This window comes from Nelumbo lutea, chromosome 3 (genome assembly GCF_056320005.1).
Source record: "Nelumbo lutea isolate HS-2025 chromosome 3, American lotus-T2T, whole genome shotgun sequence".
Classification (NCBI taxonomy): Eukaryota; Viridiplantae; Streptophyta; class Magnoliopsida; order Proteales; family Nelumbonaceae; genus Nelumbo; species Nelumbo lutea.
The window spans coordinates 109,104,356-109,129,072 of NC_142686.1; the positions used below are offsets into that span (position 1 = coordinate 109,104,356).

The 24,717-nt window shown below is 36.8% G+C and overlaps 1 protein-coding gene across 4 annotated transcripts in view; it reads left to right on the plus strand.

The window, feature by feature from the left end:
• Positions 1–24,717, plus strand: part of LOC148867529 (zinc finger (CCCH type) helicase family protein) — a 48,251-nt gene that overhangs the window by 11,610 nt on the left and 11,924 nt on the right. For 3 of the 4 annotated variants that reach the window (XR_016109123.1, XM_088974939.1, XM_088974941.1), the window contains exons 2-7: positions 2,714–2,891; positions 5,952–6,125; positions 6,373–6,520; positions 8,880–9,194; positions 21,519–21,665; positions 21,746–21,926. Coding sequence is in view for 3 of the 4 variants with exons in the window: in XM_088974939.1 (XP_088831065.1) it covers positions 2,714–2,891; positions 5,952–6,125; positions 6,373–6,520; positions 8,880–9,194; positions 21,519–21,665; positions 21,746–21,926 (1,143 nt within the window). In the remaining variant the exon portion in view is untranslated. The remainder of the gene's footprint in view (positions 1–2,713; positions 2,892–5,951; positions 6,126–6,372; positions 6,521–8,879; positions 9,195–21,518; positions 21,666–21,745; positions 21,927–24,717) is intronic. The other variant, XM_088974940.1, reaches the window with a different exon arrangement.

The following is a 24,717-nucleotide window of genomic DNA, read 5'->3' on the forward strand; positions in this document are numbered from 1 at the left end:
CATTGGGGATAGGAGGGGTGCTGAGAGATGAGGAAAGCAACATCTTAGCCTTGTTTTCAGGCCCCGTGGGAATAGGAGACTCCAATAGAGCTGAGATTTTAGCGGCTGTACAAGGTATTCAGATTGCAGAACAATTATGAGTTCATCATTTGGTAGTTGAATGAGACTCCAAAATTGTTGTGGGATGGCTGACAGATCCAGCTTCAGCTATGTGGCGACACAGAGACTTGTTGAGGAAAGTCAATTGGCTCATAAGAAGCATGACTGTTACCTCTCTTTGGGTGGGAAGATTAGCAAGTACCTTAGCGGATGGGTTAGCTAAGCAAGGGGCTTCAAGGGAACATTTGTTTTGGGCTGCTTTGTAATTTTATTTCTGTTTATTCCTGTTTTTAACTTGATGTAATACTCTGTTAGAAGAGGTAGCAGTTCGTGCCTCTTCATGGGTTTCCTGTATTGCCTTAATTTTCTAGATTAATAAAATTATCTTCATTCATAAAAAAAACAACTTGGGGCATTCTAAAAATTGACATATAGTAGACAGGAAGATTAGATAAGGTAGATTTGATCAAAGTTATTCTCTCACCTAGAGAAATGTAATTTCTCTTCCACCTAGCTAATCTCTTCTCAAACCTTTCCACCATTGCAATTTTCTTTTATTTTGAGAAGAAATAATTTTTTTTGATAGATAGAAGGAATAAATAAAATGGAAATAGAATGATACCCTGCATGAGTTGAGTTTTTGATTCCAAGATTAATGATTACAGTCTTCTATGTTCTGTTAAATTTCCTCCATGAGTTAAGTTTCTTACAATTCATTAGAAAAACCATTTAGAGTTAGTGATGCTAAGGAAATCATAGTAGAAAGGTTGGAGGAAATGAGGATCTGAAAAAAAGGTAGAACTAAACTGAATTTTTAACACTTGATGCATGATGGCAACTGATAAGATAACAATCTGAATACAACTGAAAATCACCATAGTTGTGAAACACCTCTATGACAAAGATGCAGAAGATAGGGTTACTTACAAAGATCCTAAATGGCTAAGCCTAGGAAGCATGGAGGTAAGAAAGTGTAGTTCTTACAAATCATGGTAATATCGTAATACAATGGTAAAGGAGTAGAGTTCTTATGCTCTATTCCATTTCCCTTCACAAACATGAGCCAATTGCAACTTTTCTCCCGAGCCCGTTAAACCCCTTATCTTTAAACTGGGACTTTGGGTTTCGTAGAGGGTTAAGGGATGGTGAGTCGAGTTGTGTTATTGAGCTAATTCATTTACTAGAATCCGTTTGCTTGGACCCCACTTCTTTTGATCAAAGGGTTTGGACTCCTCTTCCAAAAAGTACTTTTACTTGCTCTTCTTTTCTAAAATCCCTCAGTTCTAACCCCATTTCCCAAGGATTCCTTGTCAAAGAAGTCTGGGTGTGACCTATTCCCCCAAAAATTGTTGTATTCTGCTGGGAAGTCTTCTATGGGAAAATCAATACTTTGGAAAACTTACAGAAAAAGAGACCCTTGCTTTGTCTTTCCCCAAATTGGTGTTCCTTGTGTAAGGCCGAGAATGATGACTGTTTCCATTTGCTGATCTTCTGTTCCTTTGCTATAGATATATGCCTTCTGATTTAAGCTTGTTATTCAACCCATCTGTCTTTGTTTGGCACACTAGAAGAAGTAAGGTCATGTGGAAATGTGTCAGGGCAGCCACCTTGTGGACTCTTTGGGAGGAAAGGAATGCAAGAATTTTCTTAGAGAAGGAAAGAGGGTTAGATGAAATGAATGATTGTATCCTAACAAGAGCAATCCATTGGCTGAAAACTGTGGATATCTTTGATGACTTCTCCTTTGATGACTTGTGGAGGAATTGGCTAGTAATAGCTAACACTTCAACAAAGAAGGATAGAATTCTGTCAGAATGGATTCTGCCTTTGGAAGGTGTCATCAAGCTGAACTTTGATGGAAGCAGCCAAGGCAACTCCGGGCCTTCAGGTATAGGGGGTATCATGAGAAATAAGGACAGCAACATAATTTCCCTATTCTTAGGATCGGTGGGAGTGGGGGATTCCACAAGGGTAGAAATCCTTGTTGCAGTACAAGGAATTCAGATCGCCAACCAGCTTGGGGTGGAGCATCTCCTAGTTGAAGGGGACTCTCAGGTGGTAACAAGGTGGCTCCTAAACTTGGATACCACCATTTGGGGCTACAAAGATCTCATAAAAAAAGTAAAGTGGTTAACCAGCAATATGAGAGTTGAGGTAAAATGGGTTAGTAGGTCTGCTAATTCTTTGGCTGATGCTTTAGCCAAACAGGGGGTTTCTAGGGAAGATCTTTTTTGTGCTTCTATGTAAGTTGTTATTAATTTGGAAATCTGTACTTAACTAGCCCGGAGAGGTTGCAACTCGTGCCTTTCCTTGGGGACTTTGTACTATTGTCTATTGCTGATTAATAAAATTATTTCAATTATAAAAAAAAGAGTAGAGTTCTTACAAATCTTGGTAAAAGTGATAGGGACCCTTTGTTCTCATCTATCTTAGCTTGTATTTGGTTATTATTTGCATTATTAGATATAATTTGCTTGGTCCTCTGTGATCTCTTCATTAGGTCTTTATGCATTCAAATGTTTATTTATTTTTCTCCTTTTTCCTTTAATTGTCTAAACTTCAAACCTTCTCATTTGTGTTCTGTTTCTATATTTTCTTTTATTAATTTCCAAAGGGAAGAGCTCACAAGTCCCACAGTTTCTTCTAGAAAAAGGTGTGGAGCCCATATTATGTACACAACCTAGAAGATTTGCTGTTGTTGCTGTTGCAAGAATGGTAGCAAAAATTCGTAATTGTGAGGTGGGAGGTGAGGTTGGATATCACATTGGTCACTCCAAGGTTATGTCAGAGAGGTAATTTTTTAGTCTTTTCCCTGATTGAATTTACCCTTCCTGCTGAATATCCTTTATTGGTTATGTAGTTCTTACCCTGAAAATTATTTATCTCTACTGCAGATTATTATTAGAGAAATGCTAATAAACATTTTATGTGACGTAACTGTACAAATATGATTGGATTTTCATCTAAAAAGTTTCAATCTCTAACTGCAATATACTAATTGAAGGAAACCTGGTGGCTCAGAGTTAGCAGCAGGGTACTTGTTGGTAGGGTCCAGGGCTAGGGCTGACATCAGGTTGCTAGAACATTTAAGTATGAACTGGCTTTTTAGTTACCCGTACTGGAGTATTGCAGCTCTTCTATTACATGGAGATGGGCTTTTGACAATTATGTATATGCTGTTTTTATGAATGAAATGGTGGTCCATTTTTCCACTTTGAGAGAGTCATAACTTTTTATATAGAATGCATAATCTATTTGCAAAGCAATAAGATCAGCAAATTGGTGTAGCATTTCTTTTGGTTGACCTTTTGGATGGTTGATCTGCATGGCTTTAAGAAGGTAGGTAATAACTAAAGAAAGGCTTGGAACCTTGGTCCTCTTTCATCTTTTCACTCTTTTGTTCATGTGTGAAGATTGTATAAAACATGCTAGAAACCAAGAAGAAGTTTTATTGATTCAAAAAAAGGAAGAAAAAGTTTTATGCAACCTAAGCACAGGGAGAAGCTAACGGAGTTGGGGCCACTGTAGAAGATTATTTAGATTCATCAACTGTGATTTCACATTCCGCAGTAAACCAAGTAAAATAGATGTCTCCAAACTCTTGAAGGATTGACCAAAAAAAATTTTTAATTGTACACCACCATTGATAATGTCATGAACCATAGGTTTGCCATCAAGGGTTTTCAAGGCTTATTTTCTTTTGGATGTTCTGGGCTATGGTAGAAGAATCCGTCCCCTGCTGATACAAATTCTGTTGCTCATGTCATGTCCGTGCCTCAACCTGGTAACAAGATTGAGGAGCCGTTTGATAATGGCTGAATTTAATAACTGCCTTTTATGGCATTATAAAAAAAGCTGCCTTTTATGGTTAAAGTAATTAAGTAATAAAACATTCCAAGGTAAAGTAATCAACCTAACCTTACCTTCAGCTCTTAAGGTGCTTATAACCTCTTGAATAATTTATCCACTAAAAGACAAAGCAATAATTTATCAGATAGCCTCTTAGCTGGCTATGCATCATCTGCATAACTCCTAATAAGGACAACTGCTTTTTTGAGCAAATTTGCAGTCTAATAAATGCAGCACATTTAATTCTATATCCTCTGGACAACTGATGCACATCTTAGGAAAGACATTTGAAATACATAACCATTTCAGTAAAATCTTTCTCTCTTAAATTGGGTGCATTACAGGAAAACTAGAAAGTATAGGTTCCTCAAATTAAAGCATTCAAAGAATTACTGATTTATGAATGAAGTAATAAAAAAAGATATCAAGGAGACATAAATAAATATTACAATATAACGCTTGATAGTCAGGGACTCGGGGGGCAATGGAGATGCCATAACATCTTTTCTTGAATAACCAGAAGATTACTTTTCTAGGTTGCATGGAGCCATGGAATCACACTAAACGAAAATAACAAAAGAATGGATATCCTTATTTTTTTATTTGGATTTGTCTTCTACCAACTCTGCCAGTCCTAAGCCCAGATGAAGGAAGAGGGTTGAATTAGGTTGGCAGGAGGCATTGAAACTTTTGTCAAACTCTTATAATTGTGGATCCTGATCATTTGTCTTCTACAACCACAAAATACAAGGACTTTGAAAGACTTAAAAAGTAGGGCTGCAAACGAATCGGATCAGATTCGGAAAAAGATATATCCAATCCGATCCGATAAGAAATCTGATTTATCTGAATCCGATAAGACTTGGAAACATACACTGGCTCCTAAAACCTGTTGACAGTTAGACTAATAAACTTGTTTACCAGATGCAACTTTTCTTTAGAGTACTCAACTCAACTAAATCTTGTTCCAATTATATGGAGTTCGCTGCAATTTTCCTTTAGAGTCACTTAAAAAATTAATTCAACAAATAAATTCATAGAACAAATTGGAATTATATTTTAAAATTCAAATATTGATTCTTTAACAAGCCAATTTGTAGATTTTTTTTTGGTCACAACTCTTTGAGATAATGTCCGAAATTGAACTTGTTGGATAGACTATTAAATAACCTTCCAACTATACCAAAATCAATTGTAAAATTCGGACACAAGTAGAGTAGAAGACTTGAAACTCATAGCTTCTGCTTCAGATTGAGATCTGATCAACATCTTTACAAACGAGTCTTTTTTGTCTTTTATTTCATTTCATTTTATTTTATTTTTACATCCCACAGCAGTGTTTGTGTGTGGAAGGAGTGTTCTGGCACGTAGGCAACAGGCAATTACTCTAGACAGTTTGGTTCAACAAGATAACATTTTTAAAACAATCATCTTGTTTTATTATATGGAAAGCAGAGAAGTACTACTCAAGTCTGCCAATGATCCCTCATCTTCTATACTTCTGTAAAGCTGTTACATTTTTAGCAAAGGATTGCACATTGTACCTGTGCCATGGTTTAGTGTTTTTTCTATCAGATCAGTTCAAGTTCCTTTTAGTGTATTTCAGAGGAATGTCTAGAAGTTCAATACAACATGTAGGTTTTTCTTTATATCCTTAAATGATTCAGTGTCAACCTTTTTTGTTTAATAGATAAATATAAAATTTCTTCTTTTAATATATATTAGTAATTCAGCGTGTATCTTCCAAAAGGGATAATGAAGAGCAATGTTTTATTCATTTGACACAAAATGGCTCAAATGTTTTATTTGTTATTTTCTAATCCTTGGTTTTTACATCCTCTGTTGCTCAAAAATTGTGAAAGTCACATTTGTTACTTTGTTTTGTTGCTTCTACTCTTTTGTTGACATGTCAGTTTTTTCCTCTTAAGCATTAATGCACCTTATATCTATCCAATTGCTAACAGTTGGTATACACCTTGATATTGTTTTTGGTTATACTTAAGGTCAAGAATTGTCTTTAAAACTGCTGGGGTTTTATTGGATGAAATGCGAGATAGGGGGGTAACAGCACTTAAATACAAGGTTATCATTCTTGATGAAGTACATGAAAGATCCGTGGAGTCTGATCTTGTTCTTACATGTGTAAAGCAATTTGTGCTGAGAAACAATGATTTAAGGTTAGAGTTTCTTTTTTTCTTTCTTTCCAATTACCTTTTTTTTCATTTTATATTGTTTGAGTTTTTGAGCATTGTGTTTAAGTGACTTCTGTCATTTTTACTTGTTTGTTTTTTGTCAAGTTGAACTTCTTAACAGGTGGATTATTTATAATTCCATTTTGACTACAAAAATTTTAGCTGGCTGCTTATGTCCAGTGCATCTTGAATTCTGTTGTTTGCGGGTCTGATATTTTCCATGATGTTTTAGGGTAGTGTTAATGTCTGCTACAGCAGATATTGCAAGATACAAAGATTATTTCAAGGATCTTGGTAGGGATGAGAGGGTAGAAGTGCTTGCGATTCCCAATTCCACGCAACAAACAATTTTTCAACGAAAAGTTCTATATCTTGAACAGGTAAATACTTATTTATTTTCTTCATTTTGTGATGCATAGCTTTATGACGTGCTTGAGTGCTTATTATTTGCATCTGGTATTGTTTTATTACGATCAATTTCTTGGATCTCTTGTACAATGCGATTTCGCAAACTGAAGACTTCCTTGGCATAGAAGGCCTCCATGGTCCAATGGATGGGGTACTAGCATTTTCTTTTCTTTTATTTTTTGTGTACCAAAAAACATGAAAATTGTCTTGGCATAAAATATCTTTGCTTTAAAGATATTTTATTGATGAAAAGATTGCATCTAGATGAGCTATTATCTCATTTGCAGATGCTTATTGATCTGGATCATAATGGCCTTTCTTGTGGGATCTTAGAAATTGGTAGTTCTCTAATATGTTTTTAGAAATTTATCTTGACTGGATTTTTTTGGTGGAAATTTTTTTAGTAAAGTTTCTCACATAACATGATTCACCCAATTAGATTAATAACTGTGTTTTTTGATATTTGGGTAAGTCCCATTTAAGAAATCATGTAGATGTTCCCTTAATTACATCTCTGCTAGGGGCAGAGAAAACCTCTTTATTCTGATTTAGAAGTACAAATGCATATGTTAAAGTAGCATTTTCCTTTGAAAATTCTGGTATATATTCCCTTTGTTTGAGAGAAAACCAACAAATACAAATACATGAATTTTTTATGTATAACAATCAAATAGGGATCATAAATAGTCATATTTCATGAATGAGACTGTAAGTGGACTTCACATAAAGTAATGATTTTATAGGTGGATATGGTGTGAGGAACCATAATCAACCAAGTTTCATGAACAAGGCTGTAGATGGTTGTCTCCCTTACATATGATTAGATGTGAGACAAGGAGAGAAAAAAAAAAAAAACAATAAAGAAAGAAAGTGTGAAAGAAATATAAGGAAATACATAGTTCTCATAGTGGGAATTGCAAGAGTATCATAATCATAGTGAAGAGGTGGAGGAGGAATACTTCAATCCTACCTTCTTCTTTCTCCTTTTCTTCCTTTTCTCCTCTTTTCTTAGGGTGCCAAGTGTCATCCCACTTAAAATGGGTTAAGGAGGGAAAATAAAACTCTTCCTTCCTAGGGTGACATGTGTCCCCCCACTTAAAGTGGTTAAAAGAAAGAAACTAACTCCCTTTTCTTAGGGTGATATGTGTCAGTGTCACCCTACTTAAAGTGGCTAGAGGAGGGATAAGAGTCTTCTCTTCATAGGGTGACATGTGTCACCCCACTTAAAGTGGTTAGAGGAGGGAAAATAACTCTCTCCCCTAGGGTGACATGTGTCCCCCCACTTCAAGTGGCTAAAGGTGGGAAAATAGCCCTTTTGTTAGGATAAGACAAGTGACATCCCCTTTATAAATAAGTGGGACACCTCACAAGATTATTAATTAATATAAATTTAATTCTTTTAGGGCCTTCTGGTCTCCTTAAATGGGTTCTATTGTAAGCCCATTAAATGCTTATTGCATTATAAATAAGGTCCAATTAACTTAGGGCCTGCTATTCACTAAACTGGACTTGCAGGCTCCTTTCCTTCCTAAATTGTTTCAGCTCACCCATGGGACTGATTGGGCTTAAAAGATCAAGTTGGAAAGAAAGTCCTCTCTCTCTCTCTCTCTCTCTCTCTTTTAAGGCTGTGATTGGGAGTAGCTTAATAGCCTTCTCTCAGTCCAACAAAATTAAGGGCTTAACAAAAATGTATAATAATATAGGGAATTTAGTTAAATTTAGCTAATACCTCTAACTTGATATCATTCTTCCCCATTATATTTTACCATTTGTTTGCTTGGTTGGGTGTGAGGCCTAAACCCTCAAGGAGTGATTCCTAGATCTTTTTCTCTTTAAATTCTTGCTGTTCTGTGTCACATTAAGGTATGGTTTTCTACTATAGTGTTGTTTCCTTTGCTATTCATGTTTGGATATTTATGGTTGTATATCATGAATTGCATGCATTTTGAGTTAACTTTTCAATACTGAAAGTTGATCTGAACCACACATGCAAAAGTGTCTGATGACTGCTAGAATAAGAGCGTTCTTGATTTATTTTAAGAATTCTGTGTATTTGTATTAGTATGCTGTATTGCCGTTTTAACACTTTTTTTTACAAGATAAGGTTGTTGTTTGGTATTTTATATCTCTGTTGCTTCTAGATTCTCTTTGCATATTGTTCTCCTTTAATGATGTCATGCATGTATTCTTTATGGAATACATGATAAGGTTAAGACCGTATCCAATCCACCCCTCCCAAAACCCCAGATTAGCTGGGACCAACATTTGGTAATGGTATGTATTCTTTATTGAATTAGAAAATTTGATAGTTATCTACTTATGGCTAAACAGGTTGTTGAAGTTCTTGGAATGAATTTTGATAACTTATCAGATCGATACTGTTCTGGTCCAAGCCCTTCATCTTCTGACGCTGACATCAAGCCTGAAGCACAAAAACTTATCCATGATTTGGTATTGCACATTCATAAAAATGAACCAGATATTGAAAAAAGCATTTTGATTTTCCTTCCAACATACCATTCACTGGAAGAGCAGTGGTTCCTTCTAAAGCCTCATAGTTCATTTTTCAAAGTTCACATTCTACATCGCAGCATTGACACTGAACAAGCTCTCATGGCCATGAAAGTCTGGAAGTCGCACCGTAAGGTATCCTCTACTTACTGTTTTTCTTACATCTAGACCCTGATTGTCTGGAATATCCATGTATTCCATAAGTTTGTGCATTTTCTTAGTTTTTTGTTCCACATACAAAACTAGAACTTTGAAAATGAAAAGAACGAACCTGGAGAAAGGACCAGCAAAATGAGTATAGATGTCTAATGGAGATCTAATATTGGCATCTTTTTATAGGAAAGCAGAACAGTTAAATTGAGATCTTTCATGATTTTAAAAGGTCAAGTCTAGATGAAAGAAAAAGTGGAAAAAAAGTGTACTAAAATACTAAGGAGTTTCAAACTTCAAACATATCTGCTAGTGTTTTTGCAAGTTTATGAAAGGATCTTAGGGTAGAGGATTAGAAATGCAAAGTTCAATTTCCCTTATGACAAGTGAGGCTGGGCAAGGTTACAGTAAAAGTAAATTTTTGTAAGCATTTGGGAAGTATAAAGGATTTCTCACTTATCTGTGTTCTGTGATAAGAATTGGGGTTCAGAACAACAAAAGAAACAAATGAAAACTGGATAGTTTATCTTATATGCTTCACAAGCAGGTTTTGAAAAATGTGGAAGGATGAATTTTTATTGTTAATATAGTATATTAGAAATAAAACTGAAGCATGGTATATGTTACAAGACATGTTGAAATATCTTTCCAAAAAACTGTTGGATATGTTAATATATTATGCCGAGCAAGGTCTAGCAAGTGACAGACTTCTATATTTTGACAAAAGGATAAATGGACAATATTATCAGAAAGCACTCTTGATCACTTGATGGAAGAAAAAGGATTAACAGGTTGCAGCAGCATTGGTTCTCATAAGGGGAACCTTTACAAACTGCTTTGGAAGATTTTACTAAAAACATGGTATCCTGCCTGGTATTAGGGATAACAGAAGAAATTACTTTGTTGATTAATAGGGGACTCATGGAAGATTATTCAACTACTATACCTCTCACACCAAATTTGTCCTTGAAAATGCATATAATCCATCCACTGAATGAACTGGCATAATGCGTATGACAGCATCTTCCAGAGGCATCAGATGGCTTGACCATTTAATGTTGAACAAGCTGTACCTTAGTTCTTGCGCTGATGCATTTTAACTGAGTAGATGCAAAATTCTTGCCCCAAATACTTCTTGTGAACTTAAACAAAGTTGATTGGTGGATCTGCTGTTTAATTTGCTGAAAAATCATTTGTTTGCCATATTGTTTTGTTGGTCCAAGATTCTTTTTTTGAATTTTAATATAAAAAAATTGTCTACATAGAAGGAGGAAACAGAATTCAGTATTGCAAATAAAAATTCTATAAATAAGAATCCAAGCATTCGATCTTTTTCTCGTTCCTGAATGCCTGTTTCTCAGGTGTACTCTAACATTATCTCTACCTGAAGCTATATGCACTACAGGACGTTGTAACCTTTTTTGGGTAATAGTGGCCTTTGCTTGATTGCGACGGAAGATGGGATTGATCCACCACCAAATAATTGGCACAAAGTGTAAAGGATGAATTGGAAATATACTGTAATATTGATAGCCTTTCATGAACATTTAATTCAAAATGCATACAATTCATGTTATACAACATTACAACCATAAATATCCAAACATGAATAGTGTAGGAAACAGCACTATCATAGCAGGAAAACCATACCTTAATGTTTAAGCTATAACCTCTGCCATATTTCTTTCTTATATGTGAATAAATTGTAGAAGCTGGTAATAAAGATAATGGGCACCTGAACAGTACAAATGCTACAACATAATGGGGAAGAATGAAAAGTGAATTTTCTTAAAAACCACATAATTTTATAGCCAGAGTATTAAAAATTAATTAACACTACAATTAGGGGCCATTGCTTGGTGTAATAGTAAAATCTAGGGCTGGCAAGCATGAGAATGCGGGTTTTAGCCTGAGACCAGCCACTTTGTGCAGAAAAATGCTAGAGGTTTGGACTGTGTCCATTCTTCCCCTCCCAAGATCCCAGATAGCTGGGACCAACATAAGGTAATGGTCTTTTTATAATTAATACTGCACTTATTATAAAAATTAATTATTTAGCTATTTTTTTAAAAAGAGCTTAATATTCGTAGAAAGCCAATTAGAGTTGTTAATTCAAAGTTCTAGAATCAACAAATCAATTATATATAAAACTGTGGGTTTGGGTATTTTTATGCCTCATGATAGTTTCCAATTGATTTTGGTAAAATTTCTCCAATATTATATTAAAATTTTGAACATTTTCCACAATAAATTAAAAATTTTTCTGGCTCGATTTTTCTTTGAAATATTAGGGAGATATTGGGAATTTTTAATTTCAAGAGGTTTATGTTTTACTTCACCCCTAGGGAAATGGGGAAATTTCAACTCAGTGTGATTTTAACCTTCTGATGTTCTACTGGACAAGGTTATTTCCAACTTCAATAATAATGGATCCTACAACGGAATGAAGCTTTTGTCCTTTTTGCATTTTTTATTTTTTTTTCTGACAGCCCTGTAAAATCTTGACCCTTTTTGTTTTTCTGTTTTTGGTTTATTTGGTTAAAAATTTTGGTAGAAGATTCTGTTAATCACTTGTGATAAAATGATGCTTGGATACTAGTTATTGGTTTTGTTTGAAAAGAAACTCCATAATGTTGTAATGGTGATGATGTGGAAAGACTGTTTTTAATATTGCATGTTAAGACATTGGAGGCCATGGAGAAAGGTAAGTTCGTACAGGCAGCACCATGGAGAAGGGTTCTGAAGGTTGAAGCAACACAGTTCCTCTTGGAAACTTTCAGAGTGAGGGGGGAAGTGGCCATTAAAATCAGAGAAATGAAAATGGCTATGGTATTCCTGGTAGGAGAGGAGGTGATAGTGTGGTTCAGGACATTCTTGGAAGAAGCCACTCAACTGAGTTTAAAGCTGGAATGTAAAGGATCAATAGAAGGCTGTGGTAGGAGATATGTAGCAGAAAGGAGGAAGAATGCTGAAGGAAGGTTTGTGGTGCTAGTGGAATTTTTTGGGAACACAGGCAGGCAAATGGTCTGTTTCCCAGAAGGAAAACAAATGACTGGTTCGGAAGAGGTATCAGAGGTTTTGAAGACTTTCTCTGTCAGGGGAGAAAATCAGCAATTTATTAGAGAAGAAACTTCTGAGACACCAGAGAAACTTGATCCCAGCATAGTCTCTGCAAGGAGGAAGGAGCAGGTGCCTTTCAAAGAGGCAGAAGGGATGATTGCTGTGGGACAAACTGCTAAGGATTGTAGGTTAATCCTCAGGACTACTACGTGTATGTTTGGTTCTGTGGGAGTTTTCTGAGAGGCATTTTTTTAGATAAACGTTTATCTGAAAAATGCTACTTTAAACATTTTTTGCTTTTTCTATTTGGTTGGACATTTTATGGGCATTTCAAGTAACACCCCATAAAGTTGCTTTCCACCTCAGATAAAGTGTGCCACATCAGCATTTCATTTCAAGAAATGCCCAGGCGTTGGGGGAAACATGAATTTGACGTTTCCCCAAATGCCCCATGCACATAAATCAAAGCGTTTCAGTTTTCTAGTGTTTATTTGATAAACGATGAAACCAAACAGTGGTTTCATATGCAATAAACACCAACGCCTATGTGGTGCTGATGTGGCAGCATTTTTTCAATAAACGCCCACAGAACCAAACATATACCAAGTCAGATTGGGAGAAAAAATTCATAGTATTTTCTACAGCTCCATTGACTGATTGGGAGAAGGTTGGTTATGAGTTACTGAAGAAATTAAACTTAAAGTGCACTATTATTATAACTCCCTTTGAGAAAAGCAAAGCCCTGCTAAAGCTAGAAGGGGAGGAATTTGAACTACATGCTCCATGCTTACATCTGGAAGCAGGAATGGTGACTATATCTAAGTTGACCCCTCTATTCAATTTCGAAGACTTGAATGTCCAAGACAAGGTAATAGTTCGGATTATGGGACTTCCGTTTCATTTCTGGACAAAATAGGTGTTTGAATCCATTGCTGTCTTGTGCAAATCTCGGTTGGATGGTGTATTCGGCAGAGACCTCTGTTCAGCAGCTGTCTCTTTGAGTAATGTTTCCCCTGAAGATATTCCTCGTATGATTAAGGTGATGGTTGATGGTGTTTTTTATTCTGTATGGCTAGTAACAGCCATTGAAGCTTCTCTGTGGAGAGAAGGAAGAAGGGAGGAAGATGAACAGGTTGAGGGAGATTGGCTACGCAGACTATCTAGATTGGTGGATTCAAATTTGGCCAAAACTTTAATAAGGAAAGTTTAGGGAATGAAGTTGGAAAGGTGTCAGAGGATAAAATAGGGGAACAAATAGGAGGGAAGATTGGGGAGATGGGATTCAAATCATATGCTAAGGTATCGACAAGTGGTAGCATGGGTTTGGGCTACAGGTTTCACTAATAAAGAACCTGAACCGCCAAAAGACAAAGCCTGCCGTGGCTCAAGACCTTAGCAAAAAGAAACTTGACATTTTAGTGGATGGCCAGGTGGGTGTGAGTAAAGTGGGCCATGTAGGAACGAGTAAAGAAGGGGAATTGCTGGGCCTTATAAATAAACCATATTGGCCGATGATTGTCAAGTCAACATGTCAGAGAGCTCGAGTGGCCCAAAATTGAAGAGGATGAAGCCCATAGGCTAGAAATTTGGTTGGGCCAAGGATTTCATGTATCTGGTCATTGTGGGCCAAATGGGCCGGAACTTAGGCCATGTTTGGTTCAATTCTCATTCTCTCATTCTTACCCAAGATGAAATTTTAAAATGGACAAGAATGGGTAAAAATAGACAGAATGAGAAAATATTGCCATGAAGCTTTTTTCCTAAAAATGAAGTCTTTTCAGACTGACAAGTGTCCTATGCTGCTCATTTTCGTTCTTCAAACAAAAAAGAAAATTGTGTCGGTATTCACAAACCGCTAGCCTAGGTCTCCAATAGTCAATGTTTACCAATTGGCATAGATGTTTTGTAAAAGTACTTTTGTAAAAATGCTTTTATAAAAGTACTTTTGTAGAAGAGCTTTTATAAAAGTACTTTCCTAAAAGTGCTTTCATAAAAGTACTTCCATAAAAGTACTTTTGTAAAAGTGCTTTTATGAAAGTGCTTTCATAAAAGTACTTCCATAAAATTGCTTTTATAAAAATACTTTTGTGAAAGTGCTTTTATAAAAGTGCTTCCGTAAAAGTGCTTTTATAAAAGTACTTTAGTAAAAGTGCTTTAGTAATGTACTTTTATAAAAGTACTTTTGTAAAAGCATAGTTTTCAAGGCGTCTAGGCGATTCTGGGCGACACTGGGGCGCCTAGTCACCTAGTCGCCTAGGCGATAAAAATTTTATAATATGATTAACTGAAATTTGGCTAGTTTCCTAGTTTGATATACCATTCAGCATGTATGTTAATTGAAAAATAGCAATTCTCATTATTAAGAACATTAAATTTCCTCTAAAAATGTGGCAAATCGTCATATCTAAAAGATAAAAATCTTTTACATATATTAATTTCATTATTTTAAAAAATAATACTACTATAATAAGTATTTAATAGAGCAAATTCATAATAATTAGTAGCTAAAGAAGGTTATTAGCTTTATATGATAAATATTCAAGATGGAAAGTAAAATAGAAAAAAAAAAAAAGAAGGATTGAGTTTCTGTTTTATTTAATTAGAGAGAGAATAGAAAAAAAGAACTTTATTATTCTATTGTTACTTTCCCCTTTCTTTCTTTCTTTTTCTCTTCTCAAAACCCTTTGATCTTTTAAATTTCAATAGTAAAACATTAAAACAAAATATAATTGATATATATATATAGCATATAATAAAATGTACTAACATATACATTAATAAGATACAACAATATAAATGATATTATAAAAGGTGCCCACCTTGTCATTTTTGTCACCTAGGTAGGCGCTTATCGCCTAGATGGGCGCCTAGTTGCTAAAAGTCAAGGCGTTTGGGCGAGGCGCCCAGCCAAGGGCATCTAGTTGCCTAGGCGATGCCTTGACAACTATGCGTAAAAGTGCTTTTATAAATACACTTTCATAAAAGTTCTTTCGTAAACGTACTTCCATAAAAGTGCTTTCGTAAATGTACTTCCATAAAAGTGCTTTCATAAAAGTACTTCCCTGAGCAAGAATTTTGTAACCAGACACTCTAATGTTATTCATTCTTGCCCATTCTTGCCTAGATTGAGCAAGAATTAAGAAAATGAGGCCCAAAGCAGTGAACCAAACATGGCCTTAATTTAATTAATGGGGCATGGTTAGGTGATCTTTAAAGTAGTCACGTGGGGGCTTTAGTAAGGCCGACGATGGAAACTAACCCTGGTCCATCATCATCCTCCCCACGACCTAGAGCATAGGCGAACGTCTTGTAGCGGCAAACAAGCTTAAGTTGGAGACTTGTTACAGTGAAAATGGTGCAATCTCCAGAACGCCAGTGAAAATGGTGCAATCTCCAGAACGCCATAATCCAAGGAGTAGAAAATGCTCTGCCGATAAATCTATTGAGGAGGAAGACATTTTTTCATCGGGCGATGAAGGTTCAGACTCTGAAGATGTAGAGACTTCAAGCACTGGAAGTGTTTGCCTAGTAATAAATGGTGTTTCACAAGGATGAAAGCTTTGACACAGAACAACTGTTTTAGGAGTCTGATGAAGAAGACTGTTCAAAGAACCTAACGAGCTCGACTTACCTTTTTTTTTTAGGCTTCGATGGAAGGAGGTAGGAGAGAAGAAATTGCTATCGGCAAAGGTATTGAAGACCATCCAACATACTTCAAAGTGATCCCAGAGACTGAGCAAGTGCAAGATGTTTTGTTAATGGCTAATAACTTACCTTCTCTGTAGAGTGGAGGGACACCGCTGGGGAATTTGGGTGAACCAAGTTTAGCCGCCAAGTTCCTTTGTCCAGATCAGTACCAGGCCTCTTGCTATAGGAGTGGAAACAGACTTTTGTGGACTGAATACTAATTCGAGAATCAGGACCTTCCTACAGAGCTCCCCTCAGAAGGTACGCCTGTCTTTAAGTTTAAGAACACTAATGAGTCTATTGTGCCTGTAACAGAATTTTCTCAGCCTTCGCCATTGTTTATGGAGCCAAAAAAGGATAGTGTGCAGGGTGTGCATGACTTGAGGGGTGAAGCTGGAGTAAGGAGTGAGGAGAATGAATGGAAGGAACTTGGTGAAAAAATCTAGGGGCTGGTGAGTGAATACTTTGAGAACCTGCAAAGGAAGGAGGCTATAACTGAAGAAAATGCAGGGGGTTTGGGTGTACAGAATGTCTTGTAGAGGGAAGGGAGGGTAGATGAAGGGACAAATGAAAAGGAAAAGGAACCAATGATAGATCTTGTACAAGCGATGGGGTTAAAGTTGAGAGAGGTAGAAAATATTAAAGCCTATGCCAAAAAGAAAGGGAAAAAAAGAGTCAACTGATCAAAGGAAGAGAAAAATGATAGAGGTAGGGAGAGAAACTAAAATTTGATGATGCAGCTGATCTTGAATTTAGTGCGAGGGGGCAGAGACGGATGGGTCCAAAGCAAGGGATTATTCGAGTGGGGATTAAGTTGAATTTTGACATGAAGATATTGGGCTGGATGTTAGAGGCTTAGGCAGTGCTAGGAAAAGAAGTGTAATAAAGGATCTTCTCAAAAAAGAGTGTCCAGATATAGTAATGCTACAAGAAACAAAATTGGAAATCCCGGATACAAGGTGGGTGAGAAGTGTGTGGAGCTCTAGAGGGATAGGTTGGTCCTTTGTGCCCTCATGGGGGGCCTTTGGGGGGATTGTTACAATGTGGAAGGAGGTGGTGGACCCGTTGGAGGAGTTAATAGGTCGATTCTCAGTCTCTCTGAAGTTCAAAGGTGTGGGAGATGGGTTTACTTGGGTTCTATCGAATGTTTATGGCCCCAGTAGATACAGAGGTAGAGGTTTAATGTGGGAAGAACTTTATGACATTAGAGGGTTGTTGGATGGACCATGGTGTTTAGGTGGTGATTTTAATGTGGTTAGATTCAGAAATGAGACAAATAGCCCTAACCAATTGGTCACGACAAGCATGAGTAAATTCAATGATTTTATTGATGATTGTGAATTGATGGAACTTCCTCTTCAACATACCATTTTTCTAACTTACAAAATCCTCCAAGTTGCTCCAAGTGCATTGGACAGGATTGTCAGCTAGAGCTTTACCAAGAGTCACCTTGGATCATTGGTTGATCAGCATTGGGACTAAAGACTTTCTAAGTGGCCCTAGACCTTTCAGATTTGAAAATATGTGGCTAACTCACTTGGACTTTGCTATTAAGGTGAAAGAGTGGTGGAATGAAGAGATGGAAGTAGTCCAAGGGAAAGGAGTAACTTTCCACAGGAAATTAAAAAGTCTGAAAATCAAAGTCAAGGAGTGGAATGGAGAGCATTTTGGGAGAGTAGAGGATAGGAAATTAAATGTGATATCCCAAATTGAGCTTCTTGATGACAAGGAAGGTCTGGGTGTATTATTAGAGGGAGACAGGAGTCTAAGATGGTCACTGAAGAAGGAGTTGGAAGAAATTCTATTCAGAGAAGAAATTTGTTGGAGACAAAAATCAAGACATCAATGGATCAAAGAAGGGGATGGCAATACTATGTTTTTTCATGCACTAGCTAATGGTAGAAGGCGAAAGAATTTTGTGGAGAAACTAGAAGTCAATGGAGTGCTGATGTCTGACTACGAGGGTATTGCCAATTGTTTCGTAAATCACTTTAAAGAAGTATATAAGAGACAGGAGGGCACTAGTTTTAGCCTGGTAGGATTAGATTGGCCAAGCTTGAAGCTTGAAATGGCACACTGGATGGAAAGGGATTTTGAGTTGGAAGAAAAAAGGGGCCAGATGGTTTTATTATGTATATTTATCAAGGCTGTTGGGATATCATCAAGTCAGATTTATGGGCAGTCTTTGAGGAGTTTGCTGAGGAGCAATCTATTAGCCTAGGGATTAACTCCACCTTCTTAGCCTTGATACCTAAGAAGGGAGATGCTATTCAGCCAAGAGATTTAAAACCCATCAGTTTGGTTACTATTATCTACAAGATAGTTGCCAAAGTAATTTCCTTGAAGTTAAAAATAGTTTTTCCCTCCTTAATAAGTCAATCGCAAGGGGCTTTCATTCAAGGTAGACAAATCAATGATCAAGTCCTAATAGCTAATGAATGTGTGGAAGACTTCAAGAGAAGGGGGAAGAAAGGATTTGTTTGTAAATTAGATCTAGAGAAAGCGTACGATCTGGTAGATTGGTCATTCTTGATGGAAGTTTTGAGGAATTTTGGGTTTGGAGATAGGTGGTGTGGTTGAATTGAAGGCTGTTTGACCACTGCTCATTATTCTATGTTGGTTAATGGGGTGGTTAGAGATTTCTTTCTAGCTACTAGAGGATTGAGACAAGGGGATCCCCTCTCTCCCTTCCTCTTTACCTTGTTAGCAAATGTTTTTAGTAGACTTATTTTGAGAGTGGATAGGTTGAATCTGATTAGAGGATGGAGGGTTGGAAGAGAGGGCATTATTGTTACACACCTACAGTTTGCAAATGACACTATCCTCTTTTATGAGACTAGGGACCCTCAAATAACGAAGAATTTGAAATGGGTGATAAAGTTGTTTGAGGTTGTGTCAAAGCTAAAAATCAACTTCCAAAAGAGTTGTATAGTGGGGCTGAATTTAAAGGAGGAGGAATTGGGTGAGGTAGCTGAGGCGTTAGGTTGCTTGACATCTAGTTGGCCTTTGAGATACCTGGGGTTACCATTAGGAGCCAATCCTGGGGAAGGAAGCTTTTGGAATCCCGTGGTGGAAAGGTGTGCTAAGAAACTGGCGGCCTGGAAAAGAAATTATATGACCTTGGGGGGTTGAATTACTTTAATTCAATCCACCTTAGGGAATCTCCCAATTTACTTACTTTCCGTAATTAGGGTGCTGCAAAGGGAGGTAATGAAAGTAGAGAAGCTGATGAGGGATATTTTGTGGGAGCCTGGAGAGGGAAGGAAGGATCATTTGGTAAGATGGGAATTAGTATGCAAGAAAAAGGAGCAAGGGGGTCTAGGATTGGGTAACCTAGGGAAGAAAAACTCAGCCCTTTTGGGTAAGTGGCTTTGGAGATGGCCTTTGGAGGAAAGACTTTGGCACAAAGTTGTAGAGAGTATTCATGGAGCAGAAGGCAATGGTTGGGATGCTGGCATTTCTTAGAGGGCTACGTTGAACTCTCCTTAGAAGGCAATCTATGGCGTTCTTCCACAATTCTTAAACTTAATCAGGTATGATGTATGCACTAGGGATAGGGTTCTTTTTTGGGAGGACTTATGGATCGGAAATTCAACCCTCAAGGATCTTTTTTCGCCTTTGTATTCCCTCTCTCACTTTAAAAATGAATCTGTTCAAAGATTTGTATCATTCTCTTTGTCATTTGGTTTCAGTTGGGATTTGGGTTTCAGGAGAGCTTTAAGAGATTCTGAGCTTGGCCAAACAGCATAGTTACTTTGTTTGCTTGATCCTATCTGTTTGGACCCTTCTAAACCGGATGCTCATATTTGGTTTCCTAATCCTTTGGGCACATTCTCATGCGCCTCCTTTTTCTCTTCCTTATGCTTTGTCCCTAGCTCTCAGCCTTTCCCTTGTAAAGAGGTCTGGTCTAAACCTGTTCCCCCTAAAGTTGGAGCCCTTTGTTGGAAGGCCTCTCTTGAAAAACTAAACACCTTGGACAACCTACAAAGAAGACCTTGTCTCAGTATTTCCCCCAACTAACTGGTGTGTCCTCTGCAAAACAAGTGGAGAAAGTTGTTACCATTTACTAATATCTTGTCCCTTTGTTGTAGGTCTCTAGGAAAAGCTTCTTAATCTCTTTGGATGCAGGTGGACAATGCGAATGCAGGTTAGCAATCTATTTGAGCCTACAACCTTCAGGTGTGGCCTAAGAAAAGAGGTAAAGTCTTGTGGAGGTGTGCTAGGGCTGCATTGGTTTGGACTGTTTGGGAAGAAAGAAATGTCAGGATCTTTGATGAGGAGAGGAACGAGATCATTGGATGGGATTGCTTAATTAATAGAGCCATTAATTGGGTAAAGACCCTAGGATTATTCTCTCCATTCTCCTTTGATGATTTATGGAGAAATTGGGAAGCGGTTGCCAAAAGCTCTAGTACAAGGCCTAAACCGTCACCAGAATGGGAACCTCCTCAAGAGGGTATCATTAAGCTCAACTTTGATGGCAGCAGTTTTGGCAATCTGGGTCCTTCTGGTGTTGGGGGAGTGTTTAGAAATAGAGGGGCTAATCATTGCTTTATACTCTGGCCCTATAGGAGTAGGGGACTCAGTCAATGCAGAAATTAAAGCAGCGTTACAAGGAGCTGAATTTGCCAAGGAACTGAATTGTGAATAGTTGTTAATTGAAGGTGATTCCAAGTTGGTGATCCAGTGGTTAAAAGACAGCAGTCTGGTCCTATAAAGGGGCTTTACGAAGATTCAAATGGCTAACTACAAACATGTCAGTCCACTTCCAGTGGGAAAGAAGATCAGCAAATGGGTTAGGAGATTCATTAACTAAACAAGGGGTGCATAGGAATCGGATATTTTGGGATAAACTGTAATTTTCTTTTTGCTTTAATCTGAGGCTGCATCTTGTGCCTCAACTTGGGAACTTTCTCTGTGTATCTTTTATGCTTTTAATCTATTAATAAATTCACTCATTATTCATCAAAAAGATAAAGTGACGCTTGGATTATATCTGATATTGTTTCCTTGTAAAGCTTTTTAGTTGGATATCTGACATCTCATGTTGCTGTCTCCAATACATGGCTGTTAAGCTAGTTTTACTCGTATTGGTGGCTTTTTACTGCTCTTTTTCCCTTTCAGATAAATAGTTGGGAGTGTTTCAGATTATGTAAATTGCTCGGGAAATTTTGCAAATCTTAATAATATAATAGAGTTATATAAATTCTTGGGTTTGCATAAATTATATTCAACTCAATTCAAACCAACCTTAATCCCAACTACTTGGAGTTGGCTTCATAAATCCTGTACCACCATTATGTTCTATTAAGAAACATTTTTTTTGGTCAAACTACAAGCTTCAAATGATTATTTATCGCTTTAGACCACATTTTTTTGGGTCTTCCCCTTGTTCTTTATGAGCATTCTCATCATGAGCCTTCTAACTTGCATCGATTTTCTTAATGTTATAGTCATTGGTCATCTATATAGATGACCAAGCCATCTTAGTTGACTTTCCGTCATCGTATCACTAATTGAAGCTAAAGTCCTCTCTAATGTGTTTATTTTGGATTTGCATAGGTTATATTGGCCACAAATATTGCAGAATCATCAGTCACAATACCAGGAGTAGCATTCGTTATTGATTCATGCCGATCTTTACAAGTCTTTTGGGATAATAACAGGAAAAAGGAATCAGCAGAACTTGTTTGGGTGTCTAAATCTCAGGTGATGAGGATAATCGTATGCTTTGATTTCAGAGTTTTCTAGTAATTCACAATTAATTTCTTTTCAAATATTGGCTGTAGGCTGAGCAGCGCAAGGGGAGAACAGGTAGGACTTGTGATGGCCAGATTTATCGATTGGTTACTCGATCATTTTTCAATAAGTTGAATGAGCATGAACTCCCAGCTATATTAAGATTACCATTAAGGCAACAGGTCCTTCAGATTTGTTGTGCTGAATCTAAAGCCATTAGTGATCCTAAAGGTCTGATATCATTTCTTAAATGCAAATCTGATTCTCTTGAAAGTTCTCATCTCATGCTTGTTAAATTACAAAAGTTCTCATCTCATGCAAATCTGATTCTCTTGAAAGTTCTCATCTCATGCAAGTTATCTCATGCTTGAAAGTTCTCATCTCATGCAATTTATCAACACACGATTATCTGTTTGGCTGGAATTTGGCTCAATTGGATTATCCTAGAATTTGGTCTATAATCAACAGTGTTAAGTAATATTGGAGAGATGTCCAAGAAGCCATGTCGTTTGGGTGCTTCCTATTATTTGATTACATAAAACATCCTTGATTTAGTCATTGAGCTGCAGATCCTACTTTCCTGCCACCTATAACTTGAATGCAGGATGATAGCATATTTTCCATCCTGACTTGTGCATTACCCTTCCTCTATGTAGAGTTTTTTTTTTTTTTTTAATAAGTTTCCAATTGTAGTCTTATGGTTTTTTTTTTCTTTTTCAATAAGATCCCAAGATCCCACAGACGATCTATTCTAGATAACTTTTGGTGCCTAGCTATTTTCCACTCAAGAGAAGGTATCTGGGCACTGAAAAATGTGATTATAATTGGACTTGGACCTTTCTCCCTATATGATTGGGAGACAAATCAGAATGTATTGAGCCACAAAATTTTCCTTGTAGAAACTTGTCATTTCTCTATTATGCCAAGCATATACATTTCTTTTGACAAATTCTATTATACATTTCTTTATTATGTCAATTCCTTTGCAATTTTTCATGCAGGTCTATTATACATTTCTTTTCACAAATTCTCTATGATGAAGAACTTTTACCTTAATAATGCACTTTTTTCATTTCTCCCATTGCGTCAATGGGTTTCCAGTGATTGTCTGGATTCAATGTATCAAGCACTGTAATTTGGTTTATAGTTAGTAGACATTCTTTGAAAAAAAAAATTTTTTTGAAGACATTCTTTGTTAAACTGTGGCTATGTAAATGTATTGCTTAAGCTGGGAGGGATGGGTTATGAACTAAAAGTGGATAATATGACCACTTTTCTGGCTTTATTAGAAAGAAATCAGCACATGACACTTGAAACAAAATGGATTCTAGGATACATGAATTGGATCTTCTGAAGATTTAACCTCCCAGCACTCAGCGTGATGTTAGATATGGTGATTCATGGTTTGGATATACTGTTTAATCGACCCACATAGGATGCATGCTGTGCCAATGGATTTCATTTACTATGCATTTTAGTGTAACTAAAGCATTCAATAAGTTATACCATCCATCATTGTCGTCTGTTTAGTGAAAACGGTTTCTTCTTTCTTTTGTTTTCGTCTTTTTCTTGGGGGTGTGAATGGGAAAGAGAACTATCTATGCAAGTATGCCTTGTCTAGTGGTGGCACCACCCCATCCTAATGTCTATACCTCCAGATCCTTATATCCTTTTTTTTTCTCCTTGATGATGGCATTGTTGTTTCTGTCTTCAGATTGATTAATTCATGTTCTTTTTCTCTCCAACCTGTGGATGTTAGATGGGGATGGATGTGTTTTACAAGCTGAAGGGCAGCACAAAACAAGTATTCTCAAAGAGAATCCTAACTTAATTCAAAAGGGAGGACATGTACACAAAAGGTTTAAAATGTCGATGTCGGTAGAAATGTCGGTCATCCAAATATAAGAAACATGTCGGAAATGTCAGAAATATTGTAAAAATTATAGACATGGTGGAAACATTGTAAAATATGCAAAACATAGAATGATATTTTATGAAATGACAAAAGAAGCTTAGGCACACTTTTTTAAATTATTATCTTGTTCCAAATTATTAAACAAAACTAAGAAACTAAGGTTATAGACAAAAGAATATGTTCTGAAGTTGCCCTGTAAACCTTAAACTTTAGAATTTCATGATAGAATTAGTTAAAGCAAAATTTAAACTCATAGAAAATGTGAATGGCTGTAATAGATCATCCAAATAATCTACTACAGAAACAAAAACTATTATTTAACATCATGTTTGAAATGAATATTGAGCTAGCTCAAAGCTGTAATCATGCAAGTTAGGTGGACAATAACTTGTTACTTCACATACCTACAATATTGTCACCAACTTATGTTATAATACCATCTCTTGTGCTCCACATAGTACTGGTAGTGTTCACTAGGGAATATGTCAATTCTAGTTATATTTCATGTTGCTACCCATGGAAGTGAAAATGGAAATATGTTGTCGATGCTATCTCTTGTACTCCATGTAGGTCTGGTAGTGTTCATTGGGGAAATGTCGATTCCAGTAAAATTTCGTGTCGCTACACATGGAAATGGAAATATGTCGTGGAAATATTAGGGAAATTAGGGACATTTTAAACGATACACAAGAAAATTTACTCACCAACGAGTGTTCATGTTGGTTAAATTCTGATGCTTGGTTTCCCTCTCCTTTCTGGAACTTAAATGATTGAAGTCTCAACGTTTGACTTGATCTATAGCATTGGAAATCAGGAAAGTAAGGTGTTTTGCACATAACTAAATGGACATTGGACATTTATTTATTGTAGTTTCAAACACACAAGTGTCACTAGGCATCACATAGGGCACCTGAAGTGGATATGCCCCCATGTTGGAGGAAATGTCAAAAAGGTGTTTCCTCCAGCACTTCCATGCACATAACTGAATGTAAAGGGTGGTGCAATACCCAACCAACCATGATTCCAGTACAGAAAAGTTAAAGTGCCTACATGGCACTTAATGTGGAAGCCTAAATGGGAATGCGATCCTACTGCTTCAAACACCCC